At 51.2% G+C, this 20,988-nt stretch overlaps 8 protein-coding genes across 8 annotated transcripts; 2 read left to right on the plus strand and 6 right to left on the minus strand.

Moving 5' to 3' along the window:
* Positions 1–1,432: 1,432 nt before the first annotated feature.
* ASPVEDRAFT_137094 (tRNA modification GTPase) lies at positions 1,433–3,306 on the minus strand (the record flags this gene model as incomplete). The annotated part of the gene is made up of 2 exons (XM_040807352.1): positions 1,433–2,971; positions 3,046–3,306. 2 exons carry the CDS (start codon positions 3,304–3,306, stop codon positions 1,433–1,435), a joined length of 1,800 nt encoding a protein of 599 aa, XP_040670389.1.
* Positions 3,307–4,003: 697 nt separating this feature from the next.
* ASPVEDRAFT_31077 (formin sepA) lies at positions 4,004–9,415 on the minus strand (the record flags this gene model as incomplete). Its single annotated transcript, XM_040810422.1, has 2 exons — positions 4,004–4,762; positions 4,829–9,415. 2 exons carry the CDS (start codon positions 9,413–9,415, stop codon positions 4,004–4,006), a joined length of 5,346 nt encoding a protein of 1,781 aa, XP_040670390.1.
* Positions 9,416–10,004: 589 nt separating this feature from the next.
* ASPVEDRAFT_804924 (uncharacterized protein) lies at positions 10,005–10,972 on the plus strand. Its single transcript, XM_040816882.1, has 2 exons — positions 10,005–10,117; positions 10,206–10,972. The coding sequence occupies exons 1-2, from the start codon at positions 10,091–10,093 to the stop codon at positions 10,632–10,634; spliced, it is 456 nt and encodes a 151-aa protein (XP_040670391.1). The 5' UTR covers positions 10,005–10,090; the 3' UTR covers positions 10,635–10,972.
* A 97-nt stretch (positions 10,973–11,069) lies between these two features.
* On the minus strand, positions 11,070–12,503 carry fdh (formate dehydrogenase (NAD+) FDH1; the record flags this gene model as incomplete). The annotated part of the gene is made up of 4 exons (XM_040810423.1): positions 11,070–11,410; positions 11,470–12,014; positions 12,073–12,248; positions 12,312–12,503. 4 exons carry the CDS (start codon positions 12,501–12,503, stop codon positions 11,070–11,072), a joined length of 1,254 nt encoding a protein of 417 aa, XP_040670392.1.
* Positions 12,504–13,264: 761 nt separating this feature from the next.
* On the plus strand, positions 13,265–14,163 carry ASPVEDRAFT_804933 (uncharacterized protein). The gene has a single exon (XM_040816883.1). The coding sequence runs from the start codon at positions 13,634–13,636 to the stop codon at positions 14,129–14,131; it is 498 nt and encodes a 165-aa protein (XP_040670393.1). The 5' UTR covers positions 13,265–13,633; the 3' UTR covers positions 14,132–14,163.
* Positions 14,098–17,344, minus strand: ASPVEDRAFT_44159 (leucine--tRNA ligase NAM2). The gene is made up of 2 exons (XM_040812989.1): positions 16,722–17,344; positions 14,098–16,634 (listed from the first exon to the last, which is right to left on the minus strand). The coding sequence occupies exons 1-2, from the start codon at positions 17,250–17,252 to the stop codon at positions 14,196–14,198; spliced, it is 2,970 nt and encodes a 989-aa protein (XP_040670394.1). The 5' UTR covers positions 17,253–17,344; the 3' UTR covers positions 14,098–14,195.
* Positions 17,345–17,536: 192 nt separating this feature from the next.
* Positions 17,537–18,977, minus strand: ASPVEDRAFT_44160 (sucrase/ferredoxin-like domain-containing protein). Its single transcript, XM_040812990.1, has 2 exons — positions 18,473–18,977; positions 17,537–18,408 (listed from the first exon to the last, which is right to left on the minus strand). The coding sequence occupies exons 1-2, from the start codon at positions 18,869–18,871 to the stop codon at positions 17,704–17,706; spliced, it is 1,104 nt and encodes a 367-aa protein (XP_040670395.1). The 5' UTR covers positions 18,872–18,977; the 3' UTR covers positions 17,537–17,703.
* Positions 18,978–19,134: 157 nt separating this feature from the next.
* Positions 19,135–20,783, minus strand: ASPVEDRAFT_44162 (CAAX prenyl protease RCE1). The gene is made up of 4 exons (XM_040812991.1): positions 20,548–20,783; positions 20,443–20,483; positions 19,875–20,255; positions 19,135–19,820 (listed from the first exon to the last, which is right to left on the minus strand). Exons 1-4 carry the CDS (start codon positions 20,603–20,605, stop codon positions 19,290–19,292), a joined length of 1,011 nt encoding a protein of 336 aa, XP_040670396.1. The 5' UTR covers positions 20,606–20,783; the 3' UTR covers positions 19,135–19,289.
* Positions 20,784–20,988: the final 205 nt, after the last annotated feature.

The raw sequence follows: 20,988 nt of genomic DNA on the forward strand, positions 1-20,988 counted from the left end.
GTACACCATTCACCACCCGATACATTGGGCCGAGAGGATTCTCCTTTGTGTCTTGCTGCAGTTGGGGGACACCTGCCAGTTGTCTCTCTTCTTCTAGAGCGCGGTGCATCTGTGTTAAAAGAGGACGAACAAGGTTGGTTGCCATACCAACATGCGGCATATCATGGCAATCCGCGCGTTCTCGAGCTCCTTCTACCTCGAACTCTGGCCGGCTTAGCGCCAGGTACCTTAGGCTCAACACGTCCACTGGATGCTATCGGATTTGCTCCAGCTGCAGATATATCAGAGGAGCGCAAAAAAGAAGTATTGGGTTTGCTACGTCGAGTACAGCATCAACCGGAGTCTTTTGCGCAGAGTAAAGCGACCCCAAATGCCCCTTCATGTACTCCAGAAAGGCACCGAGTGACTGAGAGCACTGTTGCAGGGAATGTAAGAGCTGGATTAGCGCATCTCGCATCACCTGCGGCGATGATTCCAGAGCGAGAATCCAGGGCCCACTCTACGCAAGAGCTCCCAGGTTCATTAGAACAAGGATTGCCCGTTAGCCGATCGCAGACACCAGAGCACATGCATCGTCCACCCAATAGTGAAGAACAAGCGCTTTCATCTCTAACGCTGAGAACGGCATTGGAGCGAAACCCACCATTGCAATCCGGGCAAAATCAACAAGTGCCTTTTGTTTGGGAGCCCCAGCAGTCGTCGACTCCCCCAAGGCCGCCGTTAAGTCATCCAGCTCCTGTCCGTGAGCAGGCAATCCAGCCCGACAGACTACTCAGAAACGGGGATCTGTTCAGAGAGCGCTTCATCGACACCCCGGTGTCCATAGTTGAAGAAAGTTCAGCCTTGGCTAGGGAAGGACCTCCTTCTCGCAACGAAGGTCAGGAGAGCTGGAGTGATAACAGAGTACACCCACCAGCCTTTACTTTGACGTCAGGGCGTGATTTGGATTCGGATTCGGATTCGGATTCGATAGCATCATTTTCTACTGCCTCCGAAGGTGCCGAGCTTAGACCGGCGGATATGGCTGAACTTCCAGCATAACTTCTTCATTACCCCCCCCTCCCCCCGTTATATATCCATTTGAATATCCGACACGTACCTATGAAATATAGACCATCGTTTGTAAATAGCTTTTGTCATGAATATGAGTCGTTCCTCCTATCATGCATTTATAGCGCTGGCTCATTGGGTTGCAAGACAACTTTTCTGAAATGGAAGCCCTAAAAGGATGCATAGAATAATCCACACAACTGCTTTTGCATGAGAACTCTAATTATACCTCTCCCGACTTGCGTAGGCTACATGTGTGTTTACTCCTTGGTTACTACTGTGAGCTTTTGCGAGGGCCGTTTAAAAAACTAAGCTTGGGTATCATGCAAAATGACTATGCTCGTCATGCTATCTTAGGATAATATATAACAAAACTGTGCAGTTACTTCCCGACGCAAAACTTCTCGAAAACCACGCCCAGCACATCCTCGACGTCGCCACTTTCGCCCTTTCCCGTAATTGAGGCAAGGGCTTCAGCACCATAACGAAGATGCTCCGCCGCCACCACGATGTCCACCTCCAATTCGGGCATTCTGTTAGGCGATGGAGTAGCCTCAGCGAGAAAATCATCTAGGCTTTGCTGGCATATTTGAAGATTTGTACTCTGCCGATGACTCACTCCTAGGGAGTCTTCCCAGTATGATCGATCGTACTGTCCATTTGCATCCCCGTCTACTCCATGCGGAGTAGCCATTTCCTCGAAGGTTGAGATCAGACCCTGTAGGAAGGACGGCCAGGTGCTCGTCTCCGAATGTTCGGGTGTATCTGAATGCTCAAGGCACGAGATGGCGAAGAGGCGCTTCATTGGAATTTCGAGGAAGAGCTGGCTCACTTGCAGAGCTAGCTCGTGAGGCGCGTGAGCTAACTCGCTCCGGTCCAGTGGCGGCAATCGGTCACATTTATTGATGGCGACGATTATATGCTTGCCTGCGCGCACACACTCATTGGCCGCATCGACGACATCTGGCTCTACAGCAAGTCGATACGGCGTGCCTTTCTCGAGTCCATCCTCCACAGAGATAACCACAACGACCACATCGGATTCTAAGGCTCGCGAGCGAGCCCGCCGAATACCTTCTTTTTCAACAGCACCAATCATCAATGAAACATCTCCTGGGTTTCCATTGGGCTCGGATCGGATCCCTGCCATATCTCCCAATTTGCAATACCAGCCGCCCAAGTCGATTCCAACATCCACAATATCCCTGGTAGTGCCTTCTTCCGTACTGACAATAGCGGCCTCTCGCCCAACAATTCGGTTTAAAATAGAGCTTTTACCTGCATTCGGGGCTCCAAGAAGGGCGACCTTAATCCCGCTACGCATCAACTCGCCCTTTGATGCGTTTTGGATGTGCAGTGCAATCTGCCGACTGAGGGCCCGCACCTGCGACGCCACCGATAAGACCAACTCGTCAGAGGACTCATCAAAGTGTTGGTCCTCCGAAAAATCAATCAGTGCCTCAAGCTCCCCACGTGCGTAAAGTAACTGCTGGCGCCACTGTTCGTATCGCTTCGACAACGCATCGCTCGCACCACGTACAGCCAGGCGCCGCTGTTGTTCCGTATCTGCCGCTAGGGTGTCACCCAACGCTTCAATCTGCGGCAGACCAAGTCGGTTGTTCATAAACGCTCGTCGTGTAAATTCGCCTGGCTCTGCGTACCGCACAAGGCGGTCGCTCCCGCCAGAGCCCGCGATAGCTGCCAGGACAGATCTGACAATTGCAGGCCCTCCGTGAAGGTGGAATTCCAATACATCCTCTCCGGTGACGGTCTTAGGCCCGGGAAAGTATAATACCAGTGCACCAGCATCTAAGACTCCCGCTTGGCTGGGTAGATCGTTCGAAGTCGGATCGTAAAGAGTGCGAACCGCTGCCACGCGGGGTCGTGGTAGTGGTGCTTTAGGGCAGAGCGTTCGGTAAACCTAGAATAAATGATCAAGGAGAAATCAGCTCACGGTTCTTTTTATTCCTAGAGGCGAGGTGCAATTCTCCCTACCGTGGCGCAGGCCGGCCCAGAAACTCTGACTACAGCAATCGCAGCTCGACCAGGAGCTGTAGAGAGGGCGTATATGGTGGAGTCGCCCTCATGAATCCGCAAATGTTGTGGCGATACCGACAACGATCGAGTTTGCGGGAAAGATGGTACGGTGGTATTCAAGGCATGGCGGAATAAATGCGCTCTAACCCAGAGTTGATTCCACGGCGAGCGAATGGCAGTAGCAACGCATCGCACGTGTCGAAAGAGATGCGCCCGCATGCGCGGAAAATATTAAAATGCTGGAAACGTGGACTAAATGAATTGAATTGATGACGGTTGAAGGAATTAATGGTTGATTGCGTTCTACATCTCGGAAGTCTGTCGGACAAGATGCAATGTCCGCGTCACGTGGGTCTACTATGCCGGCACAGGGAAAAAAACCCAAGAGACCCCCAAGCAAATATATTCTGGTGATACACGATCAGGATAATTTAATCATTTCGTCACGCCTGCGTGTCGAATGGCAGAACCGTACGCTCAATTCTTGACCAATATGACCAGACAATCGGCTCAGTAAGAAGGAGAATATGTACAGGATCTGTCGTCTCAGAAAACCAAAGGAAATGCTCAGGGATGCAGCCAAAAATGTACTCTTGAAAGGAAGGGTGTAAAACAGATATCGCAGGAAGATGCAAGAGATGTAATGAGAGGAGGAAAAGATGATCATAACATCAAACCTGGTCCCGTCACGCTGGCTAGTATAAACGACAAAACAGAAAAAGAAATCAGGAACGAAAGGGTGAAGAGTCGAGGACGACGAACCGAAGAAATATTATACATAATATGGGTAGTAATGAGTTCTCCGAGACGACATCAGATGGTCTATCAAAACATTATATTAGGAAACGGAATTTGTAGTAGGTCGGTATGTGGTGTCAACATTGTCGCGTTCTCCTTCGTTCGAAACAGCATTTAGCTAGCTCGATGAAGGGCGATTCTCATCATCAGGCGTATCCGAAGCATTCGATGATAAAACAATAGTTGGAGTGTTCGACGTTGGATTTTCTCCATTTGGTGGACTCGAAAGAGCCATATTGTCTGGATCCATGGGCTCATCGAGGGAGGTTGAAGTCGGTTCGGTTACAGGCGACAAAGGCGTAGTATCAGTGCTGTCCTTACTTCCACTAGTTGCTCCGTTGCGCCTCCTTTGTCGACGCTTTCTGCGTTCTTCCTCTGCACTTTCTCGCCGTCTCCGTGTGCGTTCGGGGTCGGTATTATCTCTTAGCCCTTGCAGCATGCTCGCTGCACGGTCCGCGACGTCCTCGCTTCCCGTGCCCCCAGTTCCTTCAGATTCCGGAATTGGAGGACTCAAGAGGTCGGAGTCGGTGCCATTCGGGTCAGCAGTACCACCATTCTCCCCCTCTGCACCGTTATCCTGGCCTTCGGAGTCTTCAAAATCAGGTATCTTCTGCCCGGAGGCGACTCGAACCTGATGACGTTCCTTCAGTCTCGCGCGGCGGCGACGGTCACGCTGATCCTTGGCCTGAGGAGCAGCGGCACGTAACTTCTCCAAGAGTGAATCCATAGCTCCGCTCGTAGCTGGAGAGAGCGGAGAGTCTCCAGTTCCACCCACACCTGCACTGTTCGCAAGGCCAGCATTAATGCGTTTACGAGCCAGAGACGCTTCAGTGCGTTTCCTAACTTCCTCCAGCGTCATGTTCTTCTCCCTAGATTTCTGTAAATCACAGTTAGCAGAGTTACAAAAAAGGGTCAAAAAAAAACTGCATCTGTAGCGACCTACCTTCCACTCTTGTAAGAACGCAGCCAGTTTCGCAAAGAAGTCGCGCCGAGCACCATCGTCGGAGTTATCCTCGCCGTAAAAGACCATTATATCATCATAGGATTTGACCATTTCTTCCAGATAGAGCTGCAATTGCTCCGCTTTCCGCCTGGCATCCTTCATACTGCGTTGAGTAATCTGGCTGACACGATCATGAGGGTGGAACTTCTTCGGATCGCTGAGATTCCCTGCATCCAAGCTTGCCTGCACATTCTTGATGTTGTCGATGTACTTCTTTGCATCCGTCCGTAGCTGGTCAACATTGAGCTTCTGGAGGCCGATAACGCCGCCGATTTCATCAGTGAAGTCTTCCCATTCCGGATATTGGTTCCGAACAATACGTTCGACAAGATCAGCAAACGTGGTCTCGTTCTTGTCGTCTTTGACCATTCCGAGGCGAGCCAAAGAGCTCAATTTGAAACCCTGGGCCTGTTTGTTGGCGTCGTTCATGAAGTTACCAATATCTAGGATTAAGCCGAGCACGTTCATTAAGGAGACAGAGTCTCTTAACGATTCGCTTACTCGAACAACCTCTTTAAGTTTCGCAGAGATATGTTCATAATCCTGTTCGAAAGAGCGAGTCAACGAAAGCGCGCGCATTCTTGCCTTCCAGTAGTGGTTCAGTTCGAATGCAGTATAAAGGTAAATTTGGTCTTCGCGAGTGAGCTCGTTGGGATCCTGTTCTCGTTCGGAGCTGGCGGCATCAGGTCCGGTCCAGTCCTTGCTGTACGGCGCCATGAGTTTCGATACATTCTCGGGAATTGTACACAGCTCATCCCGCTGTAGGAACTCCATAACAACCATGTTATCCAGCATTTCGGTGTCGCAGTGGATGATTCTTTTGACAACATCTTCGGCAGGGTACTGAGAGAATTTGGACAGGGCGATCTGGAAATTCTTGGACAAATCGTTAGAGATTATTTGTTTCTTGTCCTTCCGCTGCTTGGCTGCAACACCCCCTCCGAAAATCTTGGTCTCCTTGGCCATGAATAGTCGTTCTACTTCATCCAGTACACCCTTCTTGGCCAGCTCGGTGTACTTCTCCTCCTTATCCTCGGGATTGTTTGCGTGCGTTGCCCATACTGTAACCTGTGGCGCATCGACCTTATCCCAGTGGAGGGCCTTGAGCTTCTTCTTGGGTCTAATGGATGACATGGCAGGCATGGCATGCGATGGAGCGCCTTGTGAAGCCAAGTAGTTTGCTCTCCACCCCCCAATTACTGTACCGGGTGGGGGTGGTGGTGGTGGTGCTCCAAACACACCAGGTGGCGGCGGTGGGGGAGGCATACCGACAGCGCCTGGTGGAGGCGGCGGCGGCGGTGGGGGAGGAAAGGCTGCTCCTGATCCTGGGGGCGGAGGAGGAGGCGGCGGCGGCGGAGGAGCTGCCCCAGGGAGGCCTGGTGGAGGCGGTGGAGGCGGCGGCGGAGGGGGGATTGCTCCAGAGACACCTGGTGGGGGAGGCGGCGGAGGAGGAGGAGGTGGTGGTACGGCGCCTTCACCCTGGGCTTTCTTTTCGTCTTCCAGCGCTTCGTCGCTCTTGGTGGCCACTTCTGCTCCTTGTTCTGCTTCTGGCTGTCCAGCTTCAGTCAACTTAGCGCCTTGCGTCTCATCATAAGCATCGATCTTTGGAACCTTAGCAGCGATTTCGCCGAGAAGGCCAGTTGCTTGTTCTGGATTCATGCGCGGCCGGTGAACATCCACAATCCGCGCCTGTTCATAAACAACTCCTTCATCATTTTGATCTTGCTCCTCGGTGGGTGTATTCTCCATGCCCTGGATGTAGGTCCTCTTTCGGTACACAGATCCCACCGGGTTCATGCTGAGATTCAGGCGAGCTTGTTCCTCAAAATCTTCATTGGGCCCGACATCACCATCCATTTGCTCGCGGAGTTCGCGTAGTCGGTCTGATGGTCCGTGCTGACCCCAGACTTTGCCTTCCAGCTTGAACTGGGTCTTCGTCCTCTCAAGCTGCCTCTCCAGCCGTCCCAGTAGCTTCTCCCGATCTAGAATACCATTCATCTGAGCTGGATCAACTTCAGCATTCTCTAGGTTGGCTTTCTTGGCATTCGACGCAGCAATATCTTGAGCATCTCGGAGCATGAGATAGAGTTCTCGAGTCTCCAGCTCGTTTCTTTGCAACTCCTGAGCACGAAGCCTCTGAACATCTGAGAGCTCGGCCTTAATCATCTCGTTTTGCCTGCTCTGGAGCTCGATTATGCCGGTCTGCTCCTCAATCTGCTTCTGCAACTTTTTCACCAGCCCATCAGCACCTAGCTCAACTTGGGCCTTCATCTCATCACGTTCAGCAATTGCAGCCTCCGCGATTTGTCGAGCTTCCAGATTCTCGTCGTAAGCTTGCCTAGCCTCGGCATCCGTATGGAGTCGATCTAGCAAGCTTTGCACAGTGAATGTCAACCCCTGTCGCAGGTCAAGATCCGGTAGTCTCCTGTCCATGGCAACGTAACTGAGCATAGCATCCACAAGTTGGTACATTCTGAGACCGTCCTCCCCAGAGTTCTCCCGGATTAAAAGCAGATGCTGCAAAGCAGAAAGGAAGTAGTCATGAGATCTTGTCCCATTGATGCGAGAAGCGATAGCATCTGTGATCTGGAGCGGGTCCGTCATGTCCTTTACTTCTCCTTCGATGCTGTCCTTCGTACTGCCGCCCTCCCGTTGCAGAAGATCTTCGTAATCAATGGCTTCATTCTCCCGGAAATGCTCAATTTGTTTGTCAATGACTTCGTATTGAAAGCCCTCCATCTTCGTCAATAGACGTTTAATGCCGCATGATATGAACTGCGCTCGGATATGGCATCGTAGCTGTAAGTCATGCTCCGGTGCATCCACCAGCATGTTGATAAGGATCATGCTGGAGACTGCATATTCCATGAGAAGATTCTCCATCCCGACACCACCACTGCGATACTCCTCGCTCGCACCGACCAGGCTACCCATCTTTCCACGGCCGTCTACTGTTACCTCAACGATACGCATCCAGGCATCAAAGCGGCCGGTTTCACCCTGGTGGTTTTTAACATGGTCCAGAGCTTGCAAGACTCTCTCATGGCCCTGTCCATCCGCCCAGTGGCAAAGAAAAGTGAGAACCTCGCTCGCGAGTTTCCTGGTGTTCAAACGGGGGGAGAGCAACGAGCTGATCAGGGCCACAATGATTTGCTGATGGGTGAGGGCATCATCCGCGCCATATTTGTTGTTCATCAGCGCTTTCAAACATTTGACGATATCGTACTCGCGGTCCAAGTCCTTGTCGCCAGATGGGGGTGCAGGGACGGGGCCCGTAACTTTCTTGCGGTTGATCTTTACGAGTACGTTCGTCAAAGCGATTTGACCCTGTGCCTCAACGAACGCTTTCACCCAACTGATCGGTTGCGTTCGCAGACTGACACTCAAGCTTGCCAGCTGTTTCGATGTTATCGTGTCGTCCATTACCTTCTTCACATACCACTCCGGGCTTCCCTCTTCGTCTGCTCGTTCCAGAATCCCTGATGGGCCATCATATCCGTGAGTCTGGCGCGCATGCTGTTTGCGCTTCTGCTCCCCTTGTAGTTCCGTCAAGCGGTCTTGGTGAACCAGTGTCCATTTCTTCGATGCCGGATATGCCATCATTTGCCGTCTAGCTTGCTCCGGGAGATTTTGCCAGCCCCGCTTCTGCATTAATTCGAAGAAGAGCTGATCCACAATACGATCATCTCTTGGTCTGGTGAGATATTGCTCTGTACTGTGTGCTACCCTCGGTTGGGCCGGTGGGATGGCGGATTGAGAGCTCGATCCACGGCCGGAGTTTGCAACGCCAAAATAAGTATTCCGATCCGCCGTATGTTGAGGCCCAGGCGTACGCGACGAAGCGTCTGTTGAGAAGTAACTTGAACCCCTAGTGTTCGACGAATGTGAAGAGTGGACACTGGCTTGGTCAATGGACATGCGAGAGTTTGTGGAGGAATCCACCGTCGACAATGAGTGGTGACTAAACCCAGTATTAGCTGCAGAGCTTCCAGGTCTCCCCCACTGTTGATATCGTGCACCCCTATCTCCGGTAGAACTTGAGCTCATTGCTACACCGGTGGCATGTGGTGGTGGCCGGGGCCCCGTTGGGTGTGAATATTGTTGCTTCATATCGGTCGGGTTCCACGCCGGATACTGGTGGAAATCGCCTGGTAATTTCGCTAAATGTCCCGGTGATGGCTCCTTTCGGGGTGAGGTCTCAGCCTTGGAAATAGAATCGACAGGAATCGGCGATTTGGTATCGGTTGACAAGCTATCGAAGGGTATCGACGTAATTACGCCTCCTGGCGTTGTGAGATAAGAGGGGTCTATTTCGTTGCCAAAATCCACAGACTGGACTGACGACCGCTTCGAATATCGCGATGAACGAGAACCGGCGGCACTTGACGGAGGGGCGAGGGTCTCCAAACTCCCATGGGCATCGTACCGATCCTCCGCTGATTTCTCCTTATGTAGCTTCCTCCCAAAGAAAGACTTGCCTCCTGATGTTTGTCTCGATTTATCAGAGGCGGATGTGGTAGTTGGCATTTTGACGTGCGTCGCTGGAAAGTTGCAGAGCGCAGCATGAGCGTCGTCCGCTAGACAAAGAATCGGCTAGCTAACAGGTTTCGTTTTCCGTTGTTCAGTCGACAATACCTAGACAATCCAGGACTTCGCACAAAGAAGGTGACATCAAACTTCAAGCGAGTGATAACTAACAATAGGTTGCTAGGTTGCTTTGCACTCCTGGCGGATTTGCGCTAGTCTCGCCGCTCCGCAGTTAGAACAAGAGGGGATAGACACCAGTCTGTCACCTTCCTCCTTCTCTAGACATCCGGAGAATTGTCAAGAGCGTGTATTAGTGAGGATGGCTTCAGTCAACCTGAGCAACACCTCTTATCTCTCTCCTGCACTGGAAACCGACGTTCTGGTTAAATAGCAATCGGATTGTCTGTGTATTAGGGGGGGGCGGCTCTAGAACCACACACAGGGGCGGGAGGTCACATGACATTTATGCCTACGGTGTCAAGTGTCACAAAAGCAGCCGCTAAAGCCGCCATCACGTGAAGAGCGTCAGCACCGGAGATCGCGCAACCTCAATTGCCTTGCGCCTCAGTGGTGAAGCTTGCAGTTGCCATGAAGACTACTGAAGACCGGTGCTAGCTTGTTGATTTCTTCGCGCAAAACAAGCGGAACTGCAAGTCTGCTGGTGCCCATGTCAAAATGGGCTCCGCATCCAGTCTCGCAAAGGTGCGGCAGGCATCCCCTTAATATATACCTTTTCGGGCAACATTTCACCCATACCACGGAGCAAAAGCTAACTTTGTTTTTTGGCCAGACTCTCCTCATTCCTGCCGTGATTTCATTAACATTATATCTTCTCATCTCCTTCCTCATTGTTCCCTTCTTCCGCCGGTACCACCAGCGATACTCTCAATATCTCCCGCTAGAAACTATAACAGCGCATACATCCTCGCTGTGGGAACGGATAGCAGACGCCATCATGCGTCGATTCCTTCCGTCGACTTGGCGGCAGCATGCACACATATCAGATGCGAATGATAATATCAGCATACTCGACGAGGAAGGGGAAATTATGGTTGGCATGAACATGGACTCCGCGCATCGCGAGGCACTAGAGCAGCGGCGAAGTACGGTTGCTGAAGACGAGGGGAGACTGAGTCGGGAGCTCGAAGAAGGATTCATGGACGATAGTGATGATGAAGTGAACCGAGACAATTGGAGAGGACGAGCGTCCCATCGATAATGCGGCCTTGTATTCCTCATAACCCACTTGTATCTGTATATAACTAGATACTTTATATATAAATGGGCTAAATTAGGCGTTTGAGTTGAGCGGCACATCAATTTTACTTTTCATTCGATATTTCATTTGTTCTCACCATCCACTACATACTTCCACAGGCTGCTTAAGCTATTTTGCTGGTGATTGTCCTTGTACATCATGTCTAGAACTGAATAGCCAGGGTCAACAATTGAATAAAATGGAACTTGGGCGTTACTATATCGCGCACAAAACGAGGAAGCTTCCTGGAGTTTGAAGTATTTATTTCATTTCAGGTATCATAACTTCAATAGTACTGAGAAATGTACCAACCACCCTTATTAGGGGTTGCAAGACCAGAAAACATGCGCCGAAAAATCATTTTCATCATCACATCTCATTTCCCCCCATTTAAGTCTACTTGCGCTGACCGTAGGACTTGGTGGCGTAATCACCGGCGTGGACGATCAGGTCCTCAGGCTTGTAGTCGAAGCGGCCGGAGTAGTAGCTGTCCAGAATGGACTTGACACCATTGGCGTAGCGAATCTGGGCGTCGATGGAAGTACCAGACATGTGAGGAACCGTTGCATTACCGCCACCCCAGGGGTGCTCAGCGTAGCGGAGAGGGTGGTCCTTGGGGGCAGGCTGGGGGAACCAGACGTCACCACCATAGCCACGGAGGTGGCCGGACTTGAGAGCCTCAGCGACATCCTCCTTGACAACGATAGCACCACGGGCAGTGTTGACGAGCCAAGCACCTTTGAAACAAGTCAGTGTCGTCACTATGGGGCGGTGCCAAGTTTTTTTAAAGACTTACCAGGCTTCATCTTGGAAATGAGTTCCTTGTTGAACAGACCACGGGTCTTCTCGTGGAGAGGGCAGTTGATGGTGACAACGTCACACTGAGAAACCATTTCCTCGAGAGACTCGACACGGCGAGCGCCAATGGCCTTTTCGGCATCAGCGCTCAATGGCTGGTAGTCGTAGTAGAGGAGCTCCTTGCAGTCGAAGGGCTTCAGGCGGCGGAGCACACGCTCACCAATGCGGCCAACACCGACGGTACCAACGACCTTGTCTTCAAGGTCGAACTCGTTCTTAGCGACAGCAGCGACGTTCCAGTCGCCGTTGCGGATCTGGTCGTGTGAGGGAACGAAGTTGCGGACTAGGAGAAGGATTGTCATGATGACGTGTTCGGCAACAGATACAACGTTGGAGCCAGTGACTTCGGCAACAGTGATACCACCGTTGGTCTTGTTTGCGGCATTGAGGTCAACGTGGTCAGATCCGATACCAGCAGTGACGGCGAGCTTGAGGTTCTTAGCCTTAGCCAGGCGCTCGGCCGTGAGGTATCCAGGGTGGAAGCTGTGTCCAACTGGTCAGTTGGTGAAGCGATGACAAAGTGATCAAGGACGTTACTAACGGAGTGGTGATGATAACTTCAGCATCGACAAGCTCTTTGTCAAAAGTTGAGTTCTCGCTGTCCTTGTCTGAGGTTGTCACAACACTGTGGCCCTGGTCTTCGAGCCACTTCCTGATACCGAGTTCGTTCTCGGTGGTTCCGAGGAGACCGGGTTGGTCTTTGGCGTGGGAGCCACCCTAATGCTTTGTCAGAAACCGCTGCCTTTGTGGGCAAGAAGTATAAGGTTAGACGCGACTTACATCATATAGGACCATAAGAACCTTGCCCTGTAGGTTCGCGGAGGCAGTTAGCGTACGTGCACCAGGAGTACGGCCACCCAATGCGGGGGCACCGAAGCGGCTGCCGACCGCAGGCCTGCACAGCACATTGGGTGAAAGGAGGCTGGAAACGGGCCGTCCAAGCTGACGAGGAAAAGAACGGATAAATACCATTTTGAAAATTCAACAATAGAATTGCTTAGAAGCTTTGATATTATGAGAAGTCGTGAGGATACTAAAGGACGAGGTCAGCCAGGCACTTTATACTTTGTGGTCAGCGGTAACCCTGATCCATGGACCTAGACCCAGTCTTGACGAGCATACTCAGTCGAGCGGGGATGAGAGCCTAGGGTGGAGACCATGCAAGATGGGCAAAGAAGGACGAGGAGATAGGCAGGGGAGGGGAGGGGGACTGAGAGTCTTACCAGATCCGGTTACAGAGAGGCTGTTTGGAGTATGAGGAGATGATGGGAGAGAAAGCATGTATTCGGGCGGGAAATATCGCCAAATATATAGACATGGCTGGGTCTCCTGCGGCAGCGATTTCGCAACTTCCTCCCCCTCCATTGTGAAATCCACTCAGCAATCGAGGTTCCGTCCGGGTGTCCGTGAGCGGAGAGAGCAGGCCCAGGGTGGCCAGTTCCCGTGGAGCGGACTCCCACTGGTTGATCGCCTGGGAAGCAAGACATCAATCGTGTAACCTCCCCGGCAAGCGGAGTGGACGGCTGCCCATGGATCAGGAATTTGCGGCCGCATTGGAGGGTCTCCGCATGCAGTTACGTACAGTGAGGGGGAGCTTCCATAGGCGGACACGAGCGCTCTTCTTGGAGCTTTGACCCTGGGGACACTTTAGCTTCATACAGACGCCGTCGGACGTTTTTGCCATTTGCTCCTTCGCTCAGCCCAGCCTCAACTGCACTTCCTGAGTGGTTTGCATTCCTCAAGGCTGTCTGGCATGATTCCCTGATTGGACTCTTCCCCTCATGAGGGGTCGATCGCTAGTGCGGGGCTTCCGTTTGCCCCTCATCGCATCCCCCACCCTTCAGTCAAGCTCCAAGCCGGCGATCCCAATGACAAAAGAGGCAGCACTACTGTACGGGAAAGGAGAATGCGGGAATTCTATAGCTGGCGCCTATCTACAGGGAGATACCAACACCATAGTCAGTCCTTGCAGCCATGCTGTTCTTAGTGTCAAGTACCAAAGCTTCCTGAACTGAATATTACTTATACTGCTTTTCAGCCAATATGAGCTCACGACGTGTTTATCAATTCATATTTACTATCTGCGCCTCATAACATGACCTATGCAACTATTGATTACCTTAGTGAGGATGATATTTTCCAACTCAGAACGGAGTAATCACCAGGCTAACAATAGCTGCTGTCTATCCACACTAGCACCGAAACCTCCGCCGAGTTTCAAGCGAGGGACGGGGATGGACATACATGGCCTGGAATCTCTTCCCGAAAACCGAGTCAATGCCGCATTTTGTCCGAGATGGCGTTCCTTTAATTTCAAAAAGAGTGCGTCGCGGCTTCCCCCAAGGTTGCGTTGCTGCATGAGGGGAAGGGCTCCATTGCGAGGCTCGGAGGCTCCACCACTCCTCATACGGTCGGCCTCTCCATATTCATATCCAGCCAAATCATCCGGTGCCCACGGTTTTTGGCGGCAAGCTCAAATTACCCCAATTCTACACCTTCGCGATTTCCGAGGAATTCGCGAGAAACACCGGGGAGAGGTCTCGTCGCATGGGCGACGCGATCATTGTTGCATGAAAATGGGGGGTAAATTCCCAAGGTAATATTATGTACGGCAATAACAAGATCTAATGCAAACAGGTCTAGATACAGCGAGAAATGTCCCACCTAAAATACAATGTTCACCAACTTTCCGCCTTTGACTACAATGACTCTTCTCCGTTTCTCCCAGTCGTTCCTTTCGCGCAGCCAGAGACGACCTTCTTCGGTTTCCAAAATGCGCGTCATAATATAGTCCTGCTCCGTGACTCCAGAATCCGTGGTTGTCGGCGAGAGCATCCTTGGAATTGTGACAGTGAATCGCAGCTTGCCATTAATCTGAACCGCCACGACCTGTCCTCCACGCCCTGATAAAGTATTGGCTTGTTCCGTAGTTAATGGAGGTGCCGGCCACGGGCAGTCGAAGATTGGGGGGATCTTGGGCTCAGAGTGAGGCTTCTCTACAAAAATGGATGAATGGAGGATCTCCCAACATTCAGATGACAATGCTGGAGCCACAGGCGCCAGGAGGCGCAGTAGGGAAGAGACGGAGGAATAAAGGATATGCGGGGAGTTAGGGGTCGAAGATAAGAGTGAGTTGGTGAGTTTCGTCAAGTCAGAGATGACAGTGTTGAGCCCATAGGGATTCGCCTCAATGCAGTTTGTCACAGAGCAAACAGCTCGGTGACTGGACAGTATGGCCTCAGCATCACTGTCGCTCAAACTGTGCAAGAGTCCCAAACTCTCAGCGAGGCCAGGGCCTGCTAATAAGTCTTTTTGCTGCACCCTATACGAGGATGAGCTCAGGCTCTGTTCTGTGTCTACCACGAGTTTCCAGAGGCGGTTAAACCAGCGCTCAATGCCGACGATCTTTGTCTCGTCCCACTCTAAGACCTCACTAACAGGGGCCGAGAAAAGGACATGCGCGCGGGTGGCATCAGCACCGTACTTTGAGACGCACGTCGTCGGGTCCACGCCGTTGTGTTTGCTCTTCGACATTTTCTCGAATGACATATTGGGCGTGGCACCGGTTTCCTTAATAACAGGCTTGTCTGGATTCGAAAGGTCGAGTTCAGTGGGAAGCAAGAAGCGGCCGGTAGATGGTTCGGTGTACGTCTTGCCGTGGACCATCCCCTGGGAAAGAAGGGTCTTGAAGGGCTCCGGCGGCACGGCCAAGTCACCGGTGCGAGCAATCTCCGGGAAGAGATTCGATTGAGACAGAAATTTGTAAATGAAGCGAGCATAGAGCAGGTGCAGAATTGCGTGCTCAACACCTCCAATGTAGACGTCGACTGGTCGCGCCACTGAGGGAGAAAAGGGCTGCTGCTCATTCGCAGCATCTAAGAAACGGAGATAGTACCATGAGGAGTCAACAAAGGTATCCATGGTGTCTGTATCGCGTCTTGCTTGACCTCCGCAGCTCGGGCAATTGGTAGAAATCCACTCTTCGGAAGTCTCAAGAGGGTTACCCCGGTTTTCCTTCAGCCAGTTGCCCTCTAATTCAGGCAACTTCACTGGAAGATCGCCTGCTGGAACAGGCTGAGGTCCGCAATCGTTGCAGTGAATTATAGGGATAGGGGTTCCCCAATAACGTTGACGGCTGATCAGCCAATCCCGTAACCTCCATTGCTCAACAAAGTCAGCGCGGCCAGTGGCCTTGAGGTCTGTGGTGATCATATTCCCAGCTTCACTCGAATGAAGACCGTGGTATTTCCCGCAGCGTGTTGTTAAAAACCCTTCTTGTGTGAAAGGCTTCGCCTCGCCGATGGGGACCTCACTTGCATCCGGATTGGTACCCGTGGCAGACGCCTGTTCCGCTCTCAAAATGACAGGAATTGAGCTGGGATTTGCGTTTTCCTTGAAAAACAAGAAGTCTCGGGAATCATGACCTGGCACTCCCATAACTGCGCCCTCTCCATAATCGCTAAGAACGTACGGTGCTACATACACCGGCAGTCGACGAGCGAGATGAGGGCTTTCTTTGTCAATTACACGCAGGGGGTTCGTAACGCTGACGTTCTTTAACTTATATCCAGCTTTAGAGTCCGCAGGTAGCCTCGCTGCCTCGTCCAAGAACTTTTGCAGGTCTGAATCTTTCTTGGCTGCATCCAAGACGATGGGGTGATCAAGCGCAAGCGCAAGGTATTCTGCTCCGTAGAGGGTATCCGGCCTTGTAGTAAAAACGGTGATGTCAAACTTCTTTCCATTATCACCCTCGACAACAAGAGGAAACTTGATCTTCGCACCGTACGATTTCCCTAACCAATTCCGTTGCATGGACAGTACTCGCTCCGGCCAACCACCGGCCAGAGAGTCGAGATCCTCCAATAGTTGGTCCTTGAATTCCGTGATGCGGAAAAACCACTGTTTCAGCATCTTCTTCTCGACTTTCGCGCCAGACCGCCAAGAATATCCGTTGGCGTCAACCTGTTCATTCGCCAACACTGTCTTGTCGACTGGGTCATAGTTAACCATCGCCTCAGCCTGATATGCGAGCCCTTTCTCGTATAGCATCAAGAATATGCGTTGGGTATGTCGGTAGAATTCCGGCGAGCAAGTCGTGAGCTCCTATTATGTCTCAACGAAAATCGACCTTTATTAGCAGATGATCTTCCTCTAAGTAACAACATCATCTTTCAAAGCCCAAAAACATACCCGGTCCCAATTAAAAGAGGTAGAGATACTCTGTAACTGTTCCTTCATCCTAGCAATATTATCCGTCGTCCACCCCGCAGGAGACACGCCGCGCTCAATCGCCGCATTCTCCGCCGGCAACCCAAAGGCATCCCACCCCATCGGATGCAAAACGTCATGTCCACGCATCCGATAGAATCGCGCAAGCACATCCGATATTGTATATACCCGCAAATGACCCATATGCAACGTCCCGGACGGATACGGAAACATCGAAAGTATATATGACTTGGGCTTCTCATCAGCCGTCCCTCCAACAGCATTGCCAGTACCAATGGTGGCCCCGTCTTCTTGCCATATTGCCTTCCACTTGTTATCTATAGCCAATAGATCAAGCTTTTTCGACTTAGAGGTTGCGGCAGCAGTTGCAGTCGCCAGGGCGCGGCGGGGGCAGCCCGGGGAAGGTTGGAGAGTTGATGCGCATGACTTCAGTGTCCGGGGCGCGAATGCCGCCCGGGCAGGGTTCAATCGGAAACGGATGATGTGTTGCATAATTTTCGCGTGCTCATACTGTCATTATATGTCGGAACTACGCCGTGGCTGGCGCTCGGAAAGCACACGGCTGAAATCACAGTAAAATAAAACAAATTGCTCGATGGGTTTCGCGACTCTCGGGACTATGATGTTTTAAAGTTTAAATCAGCTTAGGCTCAATCGGGCTTAGTGCAGCAAGCTCTCCCGCAGACTCCGAGTTCTCGACTCTCGACCGATGGATTTCAAAGCTTCAGAGATACGAGCACAATTTCAGTAAAAAGTAGTGGGCTGCGAATGCGAACTTAAACAAGACAACCACTCCAGGGGTAACTCCCATCCTAAAACAACGTTATGATCCTATTCCAGAAATAATCTGTGTGCCTCGTACCGGGCAATATGAGAGACATTATATATATAATACAGAACCATGCATCAAACATGAAATCTTGCAATATGTTTAAGAACGGTTCTATAACCGAAGAATGCTCCCATCGTGATCTATTCCACCTCTAAAATGATCTGACACCACCTTGCCCCCTAAGACAGTTTCCTCTACGATGCCCTCAACATGCTTGGGTTCAATGCGTCCATACCAAATACCCTTACCGGCCAGCGGGTGGGGAGCAGACGAGTCCACGTATTTCATGCTTTTGGGAATATATACGATCACGTTCCCAGCGTATTTATGTCCGCCAACGTGACTGATTAGCCCGACATGAGCACGATCCGGACTGTCAATATTCTCGCTGCCATTCCTTGCCTGTGTGAATATCCCTTTTGATTCCAGGACCTTCCGAAATTGTTCTTCTAGAACAGGCGCCATTATTCCGCATCGCATATCACGGCCGCCGTGACCGCAAATCAAGATAACGGGTGAATGGTGTAGGTCCACAGCGTCGGGGAACTTGGATACCAATTCAGGCTTTCGGAGTAAATCGCCATGCCGCGGTTCAGGGAGGCTCTCTGTCATCGGGCTGAGTTTTGTGGGGAGAAGGAATGCTTGCACAAAGGTTGCAAGATCGGCTTCTGAATTCGGCGAGTCCCCGAAATTGGTAGGTATGACAGGGAAGTATTTGAAGCTAGGGAAAAGGAAAGCCGAGGCTGCGGTGGTAGAAGTAGATCCCGTCTGCGAAGGGGGCAATGAGGAATTCGTGACCAAAACGTTGTTAAAAGGCTGCGAGGCGAAACAGAGGTTAGCTGGCGCATTGGTTGGAGGGGGAAGCAGGGACGCGACTTACATCGGCGTATGGACCACCGCGGCCCATCAAACCCTTTAAACCTCTCACAAGCTCTCCCCAGCTTTGGTCTTTCCCATCATTTTCAATGCGACTTGTCCAATCCCTTTGTCCCGTGCAAATGACTATTTGTTGAGCGTATGCTGCCATTGTCCCATTCAGTGGGTGGTCGTAATCAAGCGGTTGCCCATCGGGCATAGAGGGTGTCGGTGGACATGAGCACTTCGGTTCAGGGCAATCTTTGGTAACAGGAAATGGTGGCGGGATATCCAAGGGGATTCGTCGTGAAATTGAGAGGCAACTGGAGCTTGACAAACATCGGGTCGTGGCTTTCGTTCTTGTTGATCCGGTTCTAGTTTGTTGTAGGGCGGGAGTCCGCCAGCCCACCACTCGTAGTCTCATTTTCTCAATTAGAGCATCGATATTCTGTCGATAGCCCGTTATTTCAGTGGATGTATTTGCGCTTGCAGAGGGAAGGTTTTAGCTTGTGCTGACAGGCAACCTTGTTATGATGGAGGAAAAGTTATCTTCGGGGTTTCCCGTCCGAGGCCGAGCCGGAGATAAGAGATTGCGATAAGACTATACTTAATATTATATGCGGAAAACCCTTGAAAACCATCGGTACCCGGAGCTTACAGATTGGAGAATGGGCATAGAACTATTGAAACCAAGTGAATTTATTTGTGTATCATGTAAATGTCCGGTGTAGCCTTTTTAGCTATTGTTAAGGGTGTTTGTACAAATGATATCCCATTCCACGTTTCCATGGGACGACGGGGAGGACAGAAAAGCCCCAAAGAGATATGGCACGGTTCGGAATTCATCGCGAACTGGCGAAATTTGCCAAAGCGTGTATAGACTCTGTCAACGGCCACAATGCGCAACAGAACCCAATAAGCCCAAGGACGAGGAGGACATAATATGCGACGCTCCATCCAATACCGAGCTGATCATAGTCATACTCTAGGCTCCTGTCAGAATCTTCCTTCCCTCGACTGAGGGAAGGCCCTATTGGAACTTCCCCCTCAACCCTTCCCCATAGGCGAGGAAGCCCGCACCAGTTGCAAAAGCTATGGATAATGATGACAGAAATAAGAGACCCCGTTCGAAGATAGACGAAAGTGGCATACCAGCCAAACACTGTTGTAAATCCGAACTGGAAAACAGAGCGAAGCGCCGCGGCGATGATTGAAGTATCCGGATGGGTCAACCTGAACTCATAGAAATGATGCACGTGGGCGACACCAAAATACAGCGGAGCTATCCAAACGATACGTCCTGGACTAACCCGAGCAAGAAGATGTAGAGGTATTATGGCTGATCGGAACATGACCTCCTCTGTAATGGGACCCTGCATCTCTTTGTTAGCTGGGCGAGACATGTAGCATAGATGAGCGACACTCACAGCGATATAATTCCTCCATCCAATCCAGCCGCCCAGCGTTTCGGAGATCTGAGTTTTCTTGAACCAGCTCCTCCATTCCCCCTCAGCAATTCCACGCTCGAAAAGTGGCCCAATGAATAGTATGGAAGTCAAGATTAAGCTACGAACGATGTCCACGAAGTTGACTGGCCACCAACCCAAGAGTTTCAGGGCACCGAAGACAGAGGAGCCATCTTTAGTAACAATGAGACATAGCACAGCCAAGCTACAAACGATACAAGACAGCGTTACAGCCCGAATCCGGGCCCTGATCACCGATGGAGCATCACGGCTAAGAGTTGCGGATGGCCGCGTTGTTGGTGAGATATAGAAAGGGAGCACGTAAATCAGGGTCAGACAGATCTAGCCAAAGAGATCAGCAGTTGGTTGATGAGTGAAATCCTGCACAGCGTGGCTCGGAGTCAGAAGGAGGGGCATTGGGTGCCGAGTCCACAGGGAGCCCCTTTCTTTAAGTTCTCCATTTTGAGGGGGGATCATAGTGGTGCTATTTTTATAGAAGCGCCGGGCAGCGCAGGCCAAGAGAACATACCGAAATGCCAGCTGCTGCATGGGCCGAAATAGCCGGCTTATCTGGATCTAACGGTTAGTAAACGTGAAATAGTTGGGGATGTTTGGCAGCATGCAAACGGCTTACCCTCTTCTGGCGAATACAGACTCTTGAGGTGAGCGAGGAGGCTAGTAACCGGGGCCATTTCCGCGTCTCTCAGAAGTCGGTGCTCGAAAAGAAGGACAAAATAGGGTCTCAGACACGAGGGTTTGGGAATAGGATATTAGCTACCAAAAGGCAGTGACAACATCGGGAGATAGGATATTAAAGAATTTATGGAGATTTCTAGGTGTGTGGCATGAACTCGACACCCAAGAACATCCTCCTATTGTTGTTGAGGTGAGAAGAAACAGAACAAAGGGAGAACGCGCAAGTTGATGCCTGAATATCAAGGCATAAACTAGGCCGCCGTCTCCAATTGACTTCATCGACTGGGCTCGACCAGCAAGTCTCGACGACAGTCGGCATTACGATGATCGCACTCTCGGATCACTGGTAAACCTCATGAATATTATACTCTGTGATTTC

The sequence above is a fragment of the Aspergillus versicolor genome, assembly GCF_001890125.1.
Source record: "Aspergillus versicolor CBS 583.65 unplaced genomic scaffold ASPVEscaffold_8, whole genome shotgun sequence".
NCBI classification, from domain to species: Eukaryota; Fungi; Ascomycota; class Eurotiomycetes; order Eurotiales; family Aspergillaceae; genus Aspergillus; species Aspergillus versicolor.